The sequence below is a fragment of the Triturus cristatus genome, chromosome 11 (genome assembly GCF_964204655.1).
Source record: "Triturus cristatus chromosome 11, aTriCri1.1, whole genome shotgun sequence".
In the NCBI taxonomy this organism is placed as follows: domain Eukaryota; kingdom Metazoa; phylum Chordata; class Amphibia; order Caudata; family Salamandridae; genus Triturus; species Triturus cristatus.
This window is the reverse complement of record NC_140594.1, coordinates 1,037,110,022-1,037,130,233: the sequence shown is the minus strand read 5'-3', so window position 1 is coordinate 1,037,130,233 and position 20,212 is coordinate 1,037,110,022. Positions and strand designations below refer to the sequence as shown.

Sequence of the window (20,212 nt, the reverse complement as noted above, 5' to 3'; positions counted from 1 at the left end):
TGACACAGAGACCATGATTTGTGCATCATCTCCGAATGTCACAGCTGAAAACCCATATGACCTGATCAACTTGGCCAATGGAGCAAAGTATACATTAAAAAGGGTTGAACTTAATGACGAACCCTGGGGAACACCACATGGAAGAGTGAAGAGGGTAGAGTTTAAGTTGTCGAATGCGCCAAACTGTTTCCTATCTGATAAAAATGATTTGAGGAGTAGATACGCTTTATCCTTAATAGCAATGGTGGAAAGACGATTCAGTAGGATATTGTGATTGACTGTGTTGAATGCTGCCGATAAGTCTAACCGAATCAGGGCAGCATTTCCACCCAAATCCAGAGTCTGTGTAATTTGTTCTGATGCACTTACTAGAGCCAGCTCCGTACTGTGAGCTTCTGAAGCTGCAACTGGCAGTGGTCTAAGTGGCTTTGCTCCTCAGTAAAGGAGGCCAGCTGGCTTCATGGCTTTTTCAGTGATCTAAGCAGGGAGAGCAAGATGGGGGATCAGATGGTAATTGAGGTCAGAGGGATCCACATTGAACTTTTTGAGAAGGGGAAGAATAGAACCTAGCTAGGAAATTGCCCTGAGCTAATCATCTGATTGAAGATGTTGGCTGAGTGTTTAGAAATCATTTTGGTGCAAAATGTGTTATTTTGGGCAGGCAGGGATCGATAAGGGAGCCTGATGTGGTTTGAATAAGTAGTATCCTGTCGAAGGCTGATATGGTTGCCTGCTCTTCATCCTCCTTGAGCTGAAGAGCAGTGTGATTGTGTGGCATAAAGGACTGGTTGAGAAGAGCTTGAACACTGCATTTGCTTTGTCTTGAATAAATGTAGCCAGCGAATCACAGAAAGTTTGATTAAAGTTATTATTGACATTTTCTGGGGACTTGAATAGTTATAGTTTCTGGACTGTAGCGAAAGGTATTTTGAGGACTTTAGCAGGTTCTATTTTCTGAGTATATCATCTGTCTTTTTACTTTAAAGATCAAATCTTTGTATGTGGCTACGGTACACTTATGTTTTTCTGTTATAGCACAGTGCAGGCTCCATTTCCTTTTTTGCCTCTGACATGCCTGTTTCTGAGTCTCAAATTCTCTGTAAACCATGACTCTGAGGGAAAGGACCTACTGTTTTTATTGGCCTTGACTGGTGCTTGCTTATCCAGGGTCCTGTCTAACCAGAGGTGATAGGATCTAGCTGCTAAGTTCAGGTCTTCTGTGACCTGCGGCGGACTCGCTGTTAAGGCAGCTATCAGCTCGTCGGACTCGATAGTGTCCCATTTGCGGGAGAGCCTAGGGGATAATGGTTGCTTCATAGTTAGTGTATTCTGTACCAGATTAATATTAAACATGCCCACCCGATGTTCGGACCAGGCCAAGGGGAGTGGCGGGATGTTTAGAAGGTGTGGGCAGTCTGAAAAATTACAATTGAGTACATGTCCAGTGAAATGAGTGGGTCCCTTGACTAATTGCTCTAATCCAAGGCTATTCAGCATGTCAGTAAATTGGACTGAGTCCTTATTATCGGGATTATCCATCTGAAGATTAAAATTGTCCAGTATAGTAAAATCCGGTGAATCAGCTTTTAAATCCAGAAGCTGCGAGACATCCCTGTAACCTTTGTTTTTATCCAGTGAATTTCTACGTTTTTTTAAATTCTATTTCCTAACTATAACGTGCCTGTAACCTTTGTTTTTTGTGTGAAATTCTAAAGTTTTTTAATGTTGTTTCAGGACTATAATGCCCATGTAACCTTTGTTTATTTAAGAAAATTTCGAATGTTTTTTAAAAAACTTTTCAATGTAACCATTGACCTTTTACAGTCAGTCAGTGCATGAGTGTCTCAGTAAGTCTGTGAGTAGCTGTTAGACTATCTGAGTGGATCTGTGAGTGGGTGCACAAGTGGGTCTGTGAGTTAGTAAACAAGTCTCTGAGTGGGTCTGTGAATGAGTGCATGAGTCTCTGAGTTGGTCTGTTACTGGAAGCGTGAGTGTCTGAGTGGGTCTGTGAGTCAGTGTGTGAGTATCTGACTTGGCCTGTGAGTGGGTGCATGAGTCTGAGTGGGTCTGTGAATGGGAACATGAGTGTCTTAGTGGGTGTGTGAGTGGATCTGAATGTGGTTGCGTGAGTGTCTCAGTGGGCCTGTGAGTGGATGTATGAGTGTGAGAATGAGAGCATGATTGTTAGTGTGTCAATGGGTGTGTGAGTCTCTCAGTGGGTCTATGACTGGGTGCGTGAGCATGTGAGCCGGCATGTGAATGAGTGTATGAGTGGGTCTGTCAGTGGGTACGTGGTAAAAAAAAAAAATAGCACCTTCCCCTGTGACGGCCCTTCTGTCCAGCTTGCCTGCAGTCCATTTTCATTCCGGCAGGCAATGAAAAAGATGAAACCACTGCTTCCAGTGGGCGACAGCACTTTCACAGTTCCCGAACTGGAGTGTTTTCATTTACTTGGCGGGAGCAGTCAACTCCTGCCAAGCAAAAGCAAACCGCTACATCAGGGGGGTGTGCACCTTGGTACATAACAGGAGGTGGCCCTCGGGGTGGCAGTCCCCAAGGCAACGTATGCCTCCAGAAGGGGATCCGCGTACCCCCCTCCTGTTTGCATGGCTGCCCCAGAGAGATGGTGATCGCAGTGTCCGAGAACGACCCAGGAATGGGGCTTCATAGCCCCCTCTCTTTTTTGGAAAAAAAAAACCAGGAGGTGGTGGTCTCCAGGGCTCGGAGGAGGGGGGGGGGGGTCCGCACAGTTCCCGCTCCATATTTGAATTATCCCTAGGATAAGGTGGTGGCCCCTGGGGTTTGGGGGGTCCACGTACCCCCCTTCAATTTATTCACAGGCCCAGGGAGGTGGTGGTCCCTGGGGCTCATGGGGTCTGCAAGACCCCACCATTTCTACGTATTTAGCCCCGGTGAGGTAGCAGTGCCTGGGGCTCGGGGTGGGTCAGTGAAACCCCCTGATCCATATTTTTCTTATCCCCTAGCTTGGGGGGGGGGGGGAGGGGTCTGACCGCCCACCCCCCAGTTATTAAAATGAAGGTCCCCAGGGCATAATTGAGCCCAAGGAGGGGGGCCTCAATCACCTCCCTGCTTTAAAAAAAATAAAATTAAAAAAAGGTTTTGAAGCCCATTCTGTGCTATGATGTAAACAGACACAGGTGGCCATGCTTTTTCTTTTTTTTTTAAATTTCCACGGAACAATGGCTCCATCGCATTCTCGTCACAAAATCTTTTCAAAGAGTGCTTCTTTTTGGCCCTGTTGGTGTCACGGGGACCCCAGGACCCCAGTTAGGGGGTCAGGATATTCCTAACCTGCCCCCTTTTCTTTTTTTTTTTTTTTTTTTTTTTATTCATTTTTTGTGGGACTCAGATGAAGCAGAGTCCCAAGATGGCTGCCAACACTTCCTGGTTGAAGTGTTGGCAGTCAATCAGATTTGAGCACGAGGACTGTCGGATGCTCGGAGGATCTGCGTCCCTATACATCCTAATATGGATTTCTTTAATTATCTCAAAAACTACTGAACAGATTTACACCAGTTTACAAAAAGGTCTCTTTCTGAACCAACTGCTACCTTTCTGACAAATTTGGTGTAATTCCATTCACAGTTCGGGCTGTAGTGTCTAAAATCACTATGGGAATTTGCATGGGGAAAATGTGTTTTGGCACCCCTCATTTTTCTCAGCCCCCGCTTAATGGATAACCGCTAAATTTCAAGACAGAAGCTGAAGTGAGCATCGTACTAATTCTGAAAGCTTTGCAAGGATTCATGAAATGGCGAAAAAGTTATTGGCAAAACAAAAACCGCTCTTCCCATGGAAACAAGATCCTATCTATAACTACCTACTGGTGACTGCCAGTAGGTTTAAAAAAAAAAAAAAAACATAGGTTTCAGGTCTGATATAGTTAGGAATTAGCATTTAAAAAACCTTAGAAATTCACTGGAAAAACCATAGGTTTTAGGGGTGTTCTAGTTAGCTGGACATTTCACTCGTACAAAACCATTGAAATTCCTCCGATATAGTTAGTTGAACTCACTACATCTCGCGCGCCCGCAATCCACTGCTGATGTCACTTATTACATCATTCATGACATGGTCAGTGACATTACTGATGACATCTCAAATGTTTTTTAAATGCTAATTCCTAACTATATCAGTCCTGAAACCTATTGTTTTTTCAGTGAATTTCAAAGGTTTTTTAAATGCTAATTCCTAACTATAACATATCTCAAACCTATGTTTTATTCAGTGAATTTCAAAGGTTTTGTAAATGACAATTTTTAATGTATTAATTGTTATACTGATTTTTCTATACTGATTTACTACATTTTTTTAAACTATTTATTTTTAGATATTTTATTTTTTAATTACATTATAATAACATTATACATTACAATACAAAATATACTTTCTCAGAATGAATTACTTTAGTTTAAATACTTTGCAAATAGGCAATAGACTTTTAAGTACAGTAGTTACAGTTGTTGCAATGGGAAACACAATTTCAAACACAATGCAACATTGAGCTCAATGTGAATTTCTAGTCAAATGCAATTAGTTACTTTATGGATTACTTTTCTAACCACAGGACTGGATCCTCGATTCAGTCCTTGGACATCTCCTGTAAACAGCTGAGTAAAAGCATTTTGGTTCCAGTACTGATTTTTAAGGAATATTATTGTATTTTAAAAGTTGACACTTAGAAATTTTTTCACATAGAATCACCAATGTTATCCTATGGCAGAAAATTCACTTAGCAGGTAAGTAGTGTTATCATTACTTTTTCTTACTCAGTGGTGGATCCTGGATCCAGCACTGGCCAACCTCCTGTAAACAGTTGAAAGAATGTGTTTAAGTCATACAGAAGATTTTTGAGGTATATTTTTAGTTTGTGTAAATAGACACTTAAAAACTTTTCTGCTGAAAACCACACAATGGATTCCTATGGAAGGAAATACAAGTTACTGGTAAGTACGGTTAGAATTACTTTTCAGGATCAGTACTGGGCTCAAAGAAGCAGCACTGGGGTCTCTCCTGATAACAGGTGAGTAAATCGGAATTCGCAGTTCCGCTGATTTTAGAGGAATATTTGTAAGTTCCAAAACTCCACACTTAAAAGAATTTCCAAGTGAAACCAGTCAATCTTAGCCTATGGAAGGAAATTCAAGTAACTGGTAAGTACGGTTAAAATTACTTTTCAGGATCAGTACTGGGCTCAAAGATGCAGCACTGAGTTCTTTCTTGATAACAGGTGAGTAAATCGGAATTCGTAGTTAGGCTGATTTTAGAGGAATATTTGCACAATGGTGAAGGAAGGGTGTGGGCCTGAGGTGACATGTGTGCAAACTCGCCCTGTGGCGTGTTTTAAGATGGGCAATTCATTCCTCTTCAATCCTGAGGTCCCCTGGGGGCCAACTAGCCCACCAGGTACCTCCAGTATGCGCCAGGGAGCAGTGTTGCAGAGAGGTGTTCAGAGGCCACGCCCCTTTTTACAACACTCTGCAACGCAGCTCCGTGGCGCTTAGTGGAGGTACCTGGTGGGCTAGTTGGCCCCTAGGGGACCTCTGGATTGAAGAGGAATGAATTCCCCAACTTAAAAGGCGCCACAGGGCATGTTTGCACACATATCACCTCAAGCCCCCCATTTTTTTTATAAGGGGGGGATGTGTAGCCCCCCTTCTTTTTCTAATGTATTGGCCCTGGAGAACCCATCCCCCAGGGCCTGCCCCCAATTTGTTTTTAAAAAATCGTGAAGGGGGCCGTGTGGCCCATCTCCCGAGGCCATAATTTGCCCCGGGGACCCCATCCCCGGGGCATTGCCCTTTTTAATTTTTTTATTTTGGAGGGGGCCTCCTTGCCCCCCTCCTGTGGCCAGTTATGGCCCCGGGGACCCCATCCACCGGGGCCTGGCCCTCTTCATTGTGGGCCGTGGGGGGTTCCCCAATCCCCCCACGGTCCCAGCTGCCTCCCGCGTCCTGCGGGAGCCGACATAGCTTTTCCACATGGGGAGCAGCTGACATGCTGCTCCCCATGTGGAAAAGCAATCTGCTTTGCTTCATTGAAGCGAATGCAGGTTTCCCTGCTCTCGCTTCAATGAAGCAAAGCAGTTTGCAATGACAGGGCGAGCTGCAAGGCTCCCGCCCTGTTATTGCAAACTACAGTGTCCCGGGGGTGGGCACCCTGGAACACTGCAGGAGCCGGCCCTGGGGGGTGCCGGTCCCCAGGGCCTATACAAGGCTCCTGGAGGGGTGCCCCCCGTCCCACATTTTGAAGAAGCCCCGGGGGTGGCGGTCCCCGGGGCAGTGTGGGAGGGATTGGGACCCCCCACACTATTTTTTTTAATTATGCCCCCGGGATTTGGCCCCCCAGGGGCAAATTAGCATATTTAGCGCGGGAGACCGCGCCAAATTTTTTTTTCTATCGGCAGGATGCGCGCATCCTCCCATTTTTTTTTTTAAAAAAAAAGACATTTTTTGGGGGGGCCTTGGGGGTCCTTGTGGGACCCCCTGAGCAAGCCTAGGGGGTCAGGGTGTTTCTACCCTGCCCCCTTTTCGCGTTTTGCGAGGTTTTTTCTTTGGTTTCTTGTGCCTCGGTTGTACCAAGGCACAAGATGGCTGCCAACACTTCCTGATTTGGAGTGTTGACAGGCAATTAGAATGCAGCTCGTGCACGGCAGGGTGCGCTAAGGCTGCGCTTAGGGTACGCGAACCCTCCGAGGCCATAGATATAGATGTACTTTCAAATGTCATTTTCTCAGGAACTACTGAATGGATTTGCACCATTTAAGCAAAAGGCACGAGTCTGAACTAAGGACTACCTCTTTGCCAAATTTGGTGTAATTCCTTTCAGCAGTTCGGGCTGTAGCTGCGGCTAAAGGTCCTATGGGAAATTGCATGGGGAAAACGCGTTTTGGGACCCCCTTTTTTCTCGACCCCCGCTTGACGAATCACCGTGAAGCTTTCAGGATAGGAGCGGACCGGAGCTGGGCAAAAGTTTTGAAAATTTCGCAAAGATTCGTCAATAGGTGCCAAAGTTATTCCAAAAAGAATGTTGCAGATTTCCTATGGAAAATAGGTCCTAACTATATCTACCTACTGGCGACTGCCAGTAGGTTATGTATATATATGTATATATATATATATATATATACATGTATATATTTTTTTTATGATTCTTTAATCATGGCATGAATATATGCTGAAGGCATTCTGAACTTACCAATGCAGCAGTCTTCATTAAAGAATCACAATGCAAATCTCTCCTGTGTGGGCTCTTCCGTTTGTGGGCAACTTTGTGGTATGGATTTTAACGGCTAGTCTGAGCCGTGGAACGAGCCCTGCTGCGAAGCGGACCCAAGGCAAACGCCAATCGGCGTAACCTACATTGGGACACACGCCTGTAATGAAGATCTTCAAGAGTCCGCAGGGTGATAAGGAATGACTCTTGAGCAACCCACTTGGGACATCGGATTTTTAATGACATTTGATGTGCAGGTTAACTCACTTGAGAAAGAGATCGGCAGCACGAGTACCAGGACGCCTTGCCATTAGCCACGCCCACAAGGGCGGGTACCAGAATTGAATAAAGGTCTCTGCAGACCGGACATGAGCTGAGCCTTTGAAGAAGTGCAACAGCACGAAACGCGTCTGCTTGTTTATTTAATATATGCTGAAGGCATTCTGAACTTACCCATGCGGCAGTCTTCATTAAAGAATCACAAGGCAAATCTCTCCTGTGTGGGCTCTTCCGTTTGTGGTCAACTTTGTGGTATGGATATATATATATATATATATATATATATATATATATATATATATATATATATATATATATATATATATATATATATATATATATATATATATATATATATATATATATATATATATATATATATATATATATATATATGCCACAAGGAATCGCCTCACCAACCGCACAGCATTCCAGCGCGAAAGACGAACACGGACCCAGAGTAAGTGCTTAGTGGTTTTTATTGAATCAAAAACCCAGTAGCTGCCATGACGCGTTTCGGCCTTCCAGAGGCCTTGATCACATGACGCTGTCTCGTGAAGCCAGAGTTTTTAAAGTGCAAGTGCAAAGGTTAATCATGACATCATCACAATAGATATAGAAAACATACTGTATAAAATACATTCGTACAAATGCGCAAAGAGTTAAATGCATTAATTCATCGTGTGATTCATATTGCAATAAATTCTAAAGCCACAAATAAAAGTCAAATGCTTTCAAAACACATGTGTGCTGGCCAAAGGAATTTAAAATTTCAAGACTGATGAGACATTCTGTGCAGCACAATTCGATCTGATAAATCGATCTAAAATTTGTAGCTTATATCGGTTGCACCAGAGAACTCCCTGGTAACCAATGCCTACACAGAAAAAGCCAAAGCTAATAATAACTGGATCAATCCGGTTAAACTTAATCATAATCTTGCCTCCAATCAATCAAGACATAAGAAAAACAATTTTGAAAACCCATGCATAAAAGAGAATGCGCAAAGTGATGGTCTGATCAATCTAAAAAATACATATATACAAAGTTATTCCTTGTGAAAGTGCTGATGAATGTAGAGGAGGGGACATAAGAAAGAAAAACAACAACAAAATTTAACAACAAATTTGTGAAATACATAACAGCTAGATGGATAAAGCTGTCATGATAATCTATATACTCAGGAGGAAAACCGAGGTTAAATAAATATTGGAAGCTGCAGAAAAGCATAATAAGAATGGGTAACTCAGAGTACGTCAGCGAAAGACAGCAAATACGGGCTATTACAGCCAGGTATGGAAGTCCTCACTCGAATTTAACCCGTTGGGTGCCTTCGAGTCTAGCTCAAGGATGTACCTAGTCTCCAATCTCCTAAGCATTGCTTCCCTGTCACCACCGCGCCTCAGTGGAGGTATTGTATCGATGACAAAGTAGCTGAGGTTCTCAAGGTTACTGTTGTGCTTTTCACCAAAGTGCCTGGCTACTGGATAAGACGCATCATGGTTAATGATGGCTCTCATGTGCTGGAGTATACGCTTGTGTGCCTGCAATTTGGTACTCCCAACATATTGCAGGCCACACGTGCACTCCAGCACATACATATATATATAGATTTTTTTTTTTTAAACACAGTTGCAGTAATAGCCATGGTTAGGTCAGAGTTTCCATTAAAAATGCATTTCTATATATACAACCTTTTTTTCTGTATCGCTTCCCAAACTTTCCTATGGGAAACGATGTTTTGAGAGCCCCCCTTTTTCTTGGCCACCACTTGATGGATCACCTACAAACTTTCCAGGAAGGAGCTGAGGTAGATAAACCTTTTTACTTTTGTCTAATGGCACCAGAGGTATAAGCAAAACAAATAACCTTTCCTATGGAAATATTGACCTGACTATAACTACACAGTGGCAACCGTCACTTACTCACACTCACTTCTTCTTACTGTTTCACTCACTGTTACTCACTCATTTCACTATTTGCTCTCTCTCACTCATATTTTCTCACTCGCTGCACCCCTCACTCACTTATTCTCTTTCACTTTGACTCACTCATTCACATTTATATTCTTATACTCTCATACTTTCTCTCTGAAACTCAATTGCACTCACGCATCCATTCTCACTCATTCTAACTCACTCACTGTTTCACTCACTGATGAGTTTTCACAATCACTCTTTCCCACTCACTTGTACTCACTCATTCACATACTGATACAGTTTCACACATTGTCTCTCATTCTTACTGCCTGTCACTCTCACTCACAGACTTTCACTCAAACACAGATGCTCACACATACAGGCTCACATGCTTACACGTACACTACACACTTTTTCAAACTCGCTCTCATCTGCATGCACGATGTCAGACTTTAGACAGGTAACCCACTAACCTGTCACTCCGGATGCAGCAGGAGCGATGGATGGTGCAAGTTAACCCCGTCCCCCACCACGGAACCGCCCCCGAGGTTGTGAACACCCCTCAAGGGACGACTCCGCACCGGGGAAAGGGAAAAAAGGGACAAATGAAAGAAGAAAAAAGTGCAGCTGTGAAATCACACTCCGGGATGGGACTGATGAAGCGACCCTCAGTATACGTCGGGATCCCCTGCTATCTAAGCCCATGTTCCCTGTAGTGAGACAGAAACACAATCACACTGAAAGACTTGTATGGCATGCAGGGATAATGATATGTGTATATATATACGTATACCATTGGGCCGGTCACTTACTGGACAGGCAACTGCAATTAACCCAGGTCATAGACGCTTGATCACTGGTGATAGAAGTAGACACCTTAGAGACCGAAAGGCATGAAATAGACACTAGTCCAGGCAGTGCTTTCTGCAGCACGTCAGTGTTTCGATAATTATCAAATGAAATAAAGTACTTAGCTGAAGGCTGGCTGTCATGAAGTCCTCCGCCACTGTATCCCTGAAGAATGGCCTCCGAAGTTCAGAAAGGCAAACCCCAGGAAAGAGCCTTCACGGAAACACCATGCCCTTTGTCCAGCCGCTCTGCGTAGTTCACAACCAAAAAAAAGAAACAAAAGAAAAAACGCTCCTCGGGATCCGAGCCTTTCAAGCGGCTCGCCGACGAGCCTTCGCTCGTGAGAGAGAGTTGCCGGTTCTCGAGGAGTACAACGAAGGACTCAAACTCATAGACACGAAAGTAAGCGAGCGTTCCCAGGGCGCTTCAGCGCGGAGCACGAGAGCTGCGGGGCAACGGTTCCGGTTTCTACGCACGGTTCTGTGCGTTCGAAGATAGCTGGCGGTAAAGTCTAGGTAACGCCCACTCTAGGAGCGCGCTTCAAGGAAGAATTCCGCCGCACCTGATGAGAAATAGCGTTCTTCCACGGTGCTGCGGAGACAAACTGAACATCAGAGAATCACTCGGGAACTTGGATTGACAAGCACCGGTCAAGAGGAAGGGAGGTGCTTAAGTATGCTTCCTATGCCTGTGTCACGGGAATGGCCACTTGGCCTTCTGGGAGATGTAGTCCGGATAGTGCAACATTCATACAGACACTCATACTATCTTTTCCCCACTATCTAGGCCGCAACGTGACACACAAACACAATATACTTTTAAAAGCATTTTATTTTACTTACCGCAGCTGCCACCGAAAGTCCCATTCCAGCTCCAGGTGTTCCTTATTTTTGCACAAATGGTGAATAACTGACTATTTTTTATTATCTATATAGAACTAAATCGGTAGAAAACTAGGAGGGAAGTGTCCCAACGCTTTTAAGGATGAGCTACTCATGTGGTCTTGGCCCAAAAAACGCAGAGGGCAAGACTGAATCAATTATGGCTTTCAATTCAAGAGTAGTATGTTTTTGTGCAATCCTACACTGAGAACCACACAGATTGTACTGTGTCGCTTTCCCTTAGCTGTGTCTTGTATCCTGCACCTCAACAGGCAGGAAGTAACATCGACATTTTTTTTTAATGTTGTGATAAGTAGAGAAGTGCTTCATGCATGCATGAATTGTGTGTAATAATGCATGCCAACATTTTAGAACAGGTAACTGGAATATTTTGAAAACAAAAGCGTGGGAATGCATTTTTCTCCCATGTAAGCAGAGGTAATTTCCGGCAGGAGGCAGCAAAAAAATCAGGAGTCTCCCGTCTGAATTAGTCCCATTAGCATGTATGTAATGTGTATATATTACTGCGTCTATACACGTGTGATCGTCTCAATGGACTTCAGGGTTTGTGTGAAGAAGGTGTTGCTATTATGTAAAGGCATTTTGGGCCAGATTTACTAACATTAGGAATACCAACATCCTAATTGTAAATCTCTTCAAATTACAATTAGGAAATCAGTATTCCTAATGTATGAAACGGATAGCAAATAGACCTACCTTGTGCTTTTTAACTGGGGTGTTGAAGTGGAGGAGCGTCGCCCTACTTCAAATACTCCCAAAGCTCCAGAGATGGGGAAAAAAAAATGGTAATTCATTACCACTTTATTTTTCAACCCCCCTGCCGACCAGTGTGTCAGGACTGGGTGGGGCCACTGCTGAGACAGCAGCAGGGAGGGAAGTGGGCTATCTATGCGCTGTTTAAAGTGCACGTCTTGTTAGCTGGCCGTCTTGTGATGGCCAGTCACACATGCCCACATGAAACATCTCTAACCCAGCTGAATTAAGACAGCTGGGTTAGAGCAAGTGCAGGCCTCCAGAGCGCAAGTGCAGCCCTCCAATCAGGGCGCTGCTCTCATGGTATGATTGATACTCCCTTGACCAGGATTGGTCAAGGGAGTTTCCTGGTGGCTGGGCTGAAGATGCAGAAAGAAGAGGAAGACGTCTGGTGCGTCTCGGTAAGTGTTTCATTTTATTCTTTTTTTTTTTTTTTCTATTTTATTTGTGCTCGCTCGTGCACACCCGTTCTCTCCCATCCCTGTAGATGCCAGCCGCCACTGCATATTAATGAGGTAGGTTGCAATTTGCGACCCATTTGTAATCACAGCCATCACAGAGATGGTGGACTGCTGAGGTCAGCAGACAACCATGTCTATAACTGCTTTTTATTAAAGCAATCTTTTTTTTTTTTTTTTTTATTCAGCCCGTCTTCCTTAGAGGGAAAACTGGATGTGTTTAAAAAGAAACATTAAAATTTGCAGTTCAATTTTTTAGGACTAGGCAGTGGTCCACAGGACCACTCCATAGGCCCACTGCCTGCTCTTAAAAAAAAAATATTTGTTTTCCATTCTCTAAGGGGAAAGGGTCACCTGGGGACCCCTTCCTGTTTGCCGATAAGTTACCTCCTCCTTCAAGGGGTCTGTAAAATATGAATGTTTTGCAGGCGTATTTCGGTCGCAAAACATTCCTACATCCCATTCAGATTCTGTATTTGGAAGGGACGTCCTAAACACGCACTTCCAAATACCAAAACGCAAACTGCGATTCGGTACCGTGCTACCCAATCACAATTTGTCTTGCACATATGTAAATGCATTTTTTGCGGTCGCAAACGTCCCAATCAACTGTTTACGACAGAAACAAGCATTGGCATAGCCAATAGGTCTCGCCTTTGGGACCTTATAAGTGTTTAGCCGTGCGACAGTTAATGTTGTTGCAGTAAGGATTTTGTGCTGCATAACTAAATACTTATAAGGTCCCAAAGGCGAGACCTATTGGCTATGCCAATGCTTGTTTTGTTCCGAAGTGGGGCGTGTTTCCGCGATGACCGCTGATAAGATCTGCATTCGGTTCTTTCTAAACCCCACGCACAGCCGGATGTATTCTGTAGCGAGAACGGCTTATTCTTATTAAAGTTTCATGTGGACTTGGTGGGGGAGTTATTTCGGTGTAAATTTTGTGAGCTTTGTGTAAGGCGTTGGCAGGAAATGGGACCGCTCAAGCAGCGGCACGAGGGCAGAGACTGGCACAAGTGAATGTGCTCTGACAATAACATCACGCCAGCCCAGGAGCTCATACTTGACACGATCTCGCCCGAATATAAATGCAAAATAATAATGTCCCATCTTCGGGGAAAGCAAGCGGGAGTCGGAGTTTACTGGGAGGAGTTATTGTTGGAGAGCTCGCGGCGGGAGGTGGAGCGCGACTCCGGAGGAGGCAGCAAGTAAAAAATACACAAATGACAGAGATTTCCGAGGCTGCTGCCAACACCCTGTGTGAATGTAAAGCCCCAGGTGGGAGAACTACAAGCAGGAAGTGGGATAAGGGAGGGGGTGGCAAATGGTGATCACTTTCGCGGCCGTTTTGATGTTCTCCTGTGGTCGCGCGGCTCACTGAGAACATCAGAGCAGCCGCGAAAGTGATCACGCAGGCTGACAAATGGTGCGCGCACCCGGCGCACATGCACTGTAGTTGGAGGCCTGAAAAGCCACTAGTCTGCACTTCCAAATCCCGCTTACTAAAACTCTCGCCAGAGCAGCGCTAAAGCGCTAGCTCAGGCGAGATCTAAAAATGCTTCGTACATGTTTGCGTTGCATATCCCTGTAAAACGGTGTCCTAAGCCGAAGGGCTGAATTACACAGGAATTGAACTAAGTAATTGCTTCCATCTAGTGGTCACTTCTAGAACTTCCTTCAATTGACGATCTCAGAGCCCGATGAAAGAAACCGACAGCTTCTGTGAAACAATCTGTTTTAATTGCTTAACAGTTAAACAAAACACTCCCTCCAATTTCAGTCTCAAGTGTCGCTGTGGCGTAGCCTTACGTGTGTGTGCTCTAAATGAGTAGTGTGTGCACGTATGTGTGCCTTTGTATGCTTTCAGGCTTCATGGGCAAGAATCTGTGGATGTCTTTGTTAGTATGCCTATTCTGTATTTGTAGGCGGATCTGTGTAACTGCGCATGCGGTTCCCATTGCTAATAGCTTTGGCTTTAACCCTCTTCTATGCCCATGACGAGATAGTCTCGTCATGGAGCGCGGTTGCGCTATGCCCATGACGAGACTATCTCTTCATGGACGCTGCCCGCTAATACAATGCCCGGCACAGGAGGGGGAAAGGGTGGTGCACTCAAGGGGTTAATGATGTAAGACCGTGATACCCACAGTACGGCCCTCTTGACCTTTACATGCGCCACAAGCTGCTGTTTAGTTATTGACCACTAATATCCAGTTAAAAAAAATTTAAACAAAAGGGCAAGCATTTATTAACCTGCAAAGAAATTCTTGCCTGTGTATTTAAAAATTTTTTTTTAGACCTCCATACACACAATCTCTGACCCACCCAGACCCCCTCTCGCCACCCTGCTGGCATCAGTGCGGCCCTCGGTTACACCACAGACTGTACTTGGTGTCCCCAGGGCAAATGTTTGTGAGAACCCATGATCTAAGGTATACATGCAGGCACAGCCACACGCAAATACGGTTTCCTTGTGTTAGCATATTAAACCCAGACCTTTTGGCTTAGTCAATACTTATTTTTGTATATTCATCCTTGTGTGTTTAAATTGCGCCTCCACATTGGTATAGTTCGAAGCCAATAGTACATTTTCTTTCTGCCAATAAGAGAAATATTTTTGTTGATGCACATTAAAACTAAACAAAGGTTGCTCGGCCTCTTCTAAGTACACCTGACTGGTAGGTATCACCCGTAGTATTAAAGGACAGCAAGATTTACATATTTTAAATTAAATATATAAATTATTATTGGGGGATATGCTTGCAATAAAAAAAAAGCAAGCTTTAACATGGAAATGGGCCCGGCTATCTTGCCGGGAATGTCAACAATGTAAACAATTGCAGCACAGTTGCATGCATGTGATGTTTATGAAGTTGAAAATTGCCAAGTCCTTTCACTGCTGACAAGATAGCAAGTGCTGTGTGCATCTCTGTGCAAAGTGGGTCCTTGTACCGTGTGGTACTCATTGACTGACTGTGTGCTGCCAAGAAAATATTAGGGTTTCTTTCAGGTTTTATTTCAAAGAATCCTGTAAATGCTATAATTACTTTCAACCGTAGAAGATAATAATTATGCATATTTTCTGGTGGTGGATTTAATGTACAAAGCTATAAAAAGTTGGCTTGCTTATCTTTATAAGTGACCCAAAGAGATGACTATCAAAGCTCGTACACGCCTAGGTTGGCCAAGGTGCAGGATGTGATGTCAATGAAAAAGAATGGTTCATGACTGCTAGAAGTGTCTTGTTTTTCGGATTCCACCGAGAGCAGATGTTGGATATGAAGATGCACTTTGCTTTTAACTCGGCTCAGGGGCATCTGCTTGGCTATCCTGTATTGATTGTGTTGGTTTTCTTGCAGGAAAGCACAGAGATCATAGGGTTCACGCTGGGCCTGGTGGCCGTGATCATCTCGTGGACGTCCAGAGGGCCTGTGCTTACAAAAGTGGTAAGTGTGAGATAGTAGGTGAAATAATAGTATTTTATTTTAAACTTATGAGATGCATACTCATGAGAAGAGTTTGCTTTTGGTAAATCCAGTGATGTAAAATATGTCTTTTGTTACATTACGGGGATTTTGGTATTATGGGGCGTGAACTTCACATAAACTTACTGGGATCTGAACTCCTGGTTACTCTCTGTTCCTGCCACTAGCTCGATGTACCCATATACTACATTAACGAGTGTAGTTTCAGCCTTACTAAAGGGCAAGAACTCTGGAGCAGCCGCTGCTCTTAACTGATAACCATGCGGGTACACCTGCCCTGCAGAATGACTCCATACGTAAGCCATTTGAAGGTCTCCAATGGTGTCCATTGAACTTCATTTTTTTAAATCTCCCTTGCATGTTGTGCAAGCAAACTGCATCTGACTAGTTTTTTGGCTTTGTGGAATGAAGGCCAATAAACAGTGGTTCACCTTTATAGCAAGTAAGAGACCTTCTCACCATCCCAGGTGGCCACAGGAGCCTCCATAGCAGAATTGTATGACCCCCAAGCATTAAATGACTTGTTCTCCACTGCTTCAACATCCCCCTGGAGCTACCTTTTGTCTAAACTACCTTCTGCACCCACACTATCCTGGTGCTCAGAAAACAACTAAAATCTTACCTGAACGTTCCCGCCTCCCACTGAACACAATGTCTAATCCACAATCTTGTGTTAAGGGCATTACTACTCCACCATTGTCTAATATCACTCTTGTTTCTTGCCAGTGCTGTCTTCCCTATTTGTAAACTTTACTAGTTTCTTGTGATGCGTTCTAATATCCCCATGGCAAAGCAGGACTATATAAAGCTGTTGAAAGAATAAATAAATCACCAATGGCTTTCTTGTAGTAGTTAGCTGGCTGTAATTCCTGATTTTAAGATTAGAGTCTATTCTTACAATGTATTCCACCCAAGCGTGCAGATTCCACCGCCATCACTGGTGGTATCAGATGCTAAGTTATGAGCCATTACACAATTACACTGGATGGACGGTTCTTCTGCATATAAGATTGCAACATCAAGTCCTAACCCAAACTCCGTTAAATACACATACTACTGTACACATGTTTAGTTGAGTTAGCTACAATGCTGATGTTATCAATCACAGTAAGACCTTGAAAATAATAGAGGTGGGTGGAACTCGTGGAGTTTCACTCTGCGGAATTCCACGGAGTACCGTGAAAGCTCTGTGAGAATCTGCAGAGTTCTGCAAGTGGCGTTGTGCTGATTTTAAGCACCAGGAGCTTGTTCCGCACTGATAAATTGGCACAAAAGGCACCATGTGGTGCACCAGAAGGCGCTGCTTCTTTCTGTCGATTGAGTAGATATTGTACTCGAGAGGCCGCTTTCTCAACGCGAATAGTAGTGACCTGTCGCAACCGCCCACGTTGCAAAATCACATCGGAACTTCACTTGTGCTTGCCAATGTGTTATTGGTGAGCCTCACGTGAGGAAAAACTCCTCCACGTGGTGGTTGGTGGAGTTTTCCCGGAACTTCAGGCAGAGCGCGAAAGGTACAAGACCGTGAATTCTGCCAGCGGAGCGGAGTTCACTGCTCACCCCTAGAAAATAGCAACATAGTGAAGATATTTGCAATCAAAATATACAGATGCATAATATGTAAAATGGCCACCTGTAAGGCTCTCCTGCACCCATAAATCTATTTGTCTATTGTTCATTTTGGCTCCTCCTGTAACCCTCTTTCCATGGGGCGTGAAATACTGCACTATTGTATGTCTTTGGGTGGACAACAATAGCTTTCATTTTTGTTAAAGATGCAGGTTGCTTAAGGGCATCTATGGTATCCTCAACTGGCGCCTCCTGAAAGCAGATTGAAACACCCATATAGCACACGCGGTTGAAGGTCTACGTGTAGTGCCTCTTGAATTCCTACAATGAGACATGACACATCAGAGGTTTTGGGAATTGCTTGGGCATAGCTCTATCTACCATGGACCAGTTTTAACCAGGAAGTAAAGTTTGCATTGTGTAAAGCTGAGGTTTATTGCTGGTATAGTGGCCATGTCACTCTGTTATCACATACAGTGGTCCAGCCATGGGCTTTCATGTGATAACATCCGTTCTGGGTGATTTATTCTTGGTTTACTGCCAGTGTCCTAATTGGTGGCAGTGATTTGTAAGCCTAATGGGTGGGTCTCGAAACATTGTATATAAATTGAGTGAGGTGGCCACCCACAACTAGATCAGAGAGCCTATTGTCACTCTTTAAGGGCGCAGTCTGTGTTGATACCGTCAAACAATCCAGAAAATGGCTCCAGATCCTCTTTCTGCCAGCCTCCATTAGCAAGGAGAGCAGAGAATGACCAGAGATTAAAGGGGACAGGATACATAATCTTTCTCAGATCCCAACCAGTCCCACAGATTTAGGAGGCCTTTGCTGAAGTATTGTTGCTGTACCCATCAATCGCCAAACATCCACAAAGGCATTTGCAGATATGTCATTGTTTTGATTTTGTATTACAGTGTAAAGGAAAGTCATTTCCAGGGATGCAGCTTTGGGCCAACTTCTGTTCAGTGATGGCCAGCCTTCTCTATGCGGCTGCTATTATGGCCCACGACCGAAAGGCTGAGTACTTCATCAGAGCAACGCCTTGGTTCCTAATTTTCCTGGGTTCTGCTGCGCTCGATGTTGCTGTATCCTTTACTGTACTTTGCTGCATGGAGTATGAGTGTTGGACAACAAGAACAAGTGGTGGCTTAGCAAATATTCTGATGGCTTCATACACTAGGCTTGCTGAAGAGTATCAACGAGAGAGGCCACAGTCTTGTGATCAGCGACTGAGCTTCCGCACGGTCTCCTGAACAGGTGGGTTACAAGGGTAAACCATTCTTCTGCCTAAGGGCATACACTAGCTCCTCTTTACATTGGCTCATCTTCAGAGATGAGCGAGGGAGGAGAAGTTGTAACATATTGAGCAACAATATCATTATGAAATAAAATGCTTAATAATCAACCTCACCTTAGAGCAAAAAATGTTTAACTAAATGTATCAAAAATGAAGAAAATTTAGCATTTTGCTCAAGAGAACCATTGCTATAAACCCCATTGGTAGAATGCTGCTTTAATATAACCCAAATTGAAAGGTGAACATTTTTAACAAAAATCAGACCGAATCTTCTCAAGGTACTTCTCCATAACCCACGGCTCAGGTTAGGCTAAAACTACGTATTCACATTAAGTTTGGGGGAAGGGCGAATAATCCATTTGTCTACTCCCTTAGAGCGCAGTGAAGAGAAACAAAGTGACCAGGTGGATGGTGCTAAAGATGGAGCCAAAGATGCTTCCACTGGTCTGAATCAGGAAAATGGAAACTCTTGGTAAACAAAAACTCTGAATCAAAAGCTCCAGCCTGTACAAGGTGCCTTTTAATTGGCAAGGTTTGTTGTGAATTTGTCGTATGCACATTGGTTTCTCCCTCCAGAGATCTCCTAGATCTTGTGCAGATCTTGTAGACACTACTCAGAACTTGCACACAGTGAGGGCTCCATGTCCTCGTATTGCGGTCTCCGTAGCCTGGTCTGAACAGTTTTTGGCAGATGGCTTTACCTTGCCTATGCCAATGCTTCCACCAATCTTGTAAGATTGTCTTCCACAGATCAGTACCACTTGGTTGCCTACCTACATGCATGCATGTATGTGGTGTATTGTGCAGGCCAAGCTCTGTACAAGATCAGTCAGTGATGCAGTTAACGAGTGATTAGAGAGGTAACTGGCTTATAAGAGCAGGCGTCGACTGTTACTGCATTGTTGAAACACACTGTATTTCACTATCCGAACACACATCAGTACATGTCCTACCTTTCACTTACACTGCACCCTGCCCACAGGGGTACCTTGGGCCTACCTTCGGGGTGACTCACATGTAGTAAAAGGGAAGTTGAGGGCCTTGCAAGTGGATGCCCTTGCCAGGCCGACATGGCAGTAGAGACTGTGCGCAGATGCTGCAGTGGCAGGTCTGGGACCCCTTTGAAAGGCTGCTTGTGTGGGTGGCCCAATCGGTGCTGCAGGCCCACCAGCAGCAGTTGTCTTACAGGCCCTGGGCACACACAGTGCACTGTACGAGGGACTTAGTAGTAAGTCATACAAGCCAATCCTGGAAACACCAATCCATATTCACAATTTATGGAGGGAGCACTTGCACTTTAGCACTGATCAGCATCCGCAAAGTGCCCGAAGCATCTAGACCAGCAAAAACTAAATCCATCACAGAGCAAAAAATACAGGAGGCAGAGGCAAAAAGCCAGGCGAAAAACACACCAAGGATGGCTGGTCTAACAAGTAGTAAAGCTAGAAATCGCTTAGAAAGGTC

General features: G+C 44.2%; 1 protein-coding gene across 2 annotated transcripts in view; it reads left to right on the top strand.

The window, feature by feature from the left end:
• The window catches only part of TMEM44 (transmembrane protein 44), a 198,792-nt gene that overhangs the window by 114,037 nt on the left and 64,543 nt on the right, over nucleotides 1-20,212 (top strand). For both annotated transcript variants that reach the window (XM_085635259.1, XM_085635258.1), the window contains exons 5-6: nucleotides 15,756-15,842; nucleotides 18,366-18,536. In XM_085635259.1, the coding sequence (XP_085491385.1) occupies nucleotides 15,756-15,842; nucleotides 18,366-18,536 (258 nt within the window). The remainder of the gene's footprint in view (nucleotides 1-15,755; nucleotides 15,843-18,365; nucleotides 18,537-20,212) is intronic.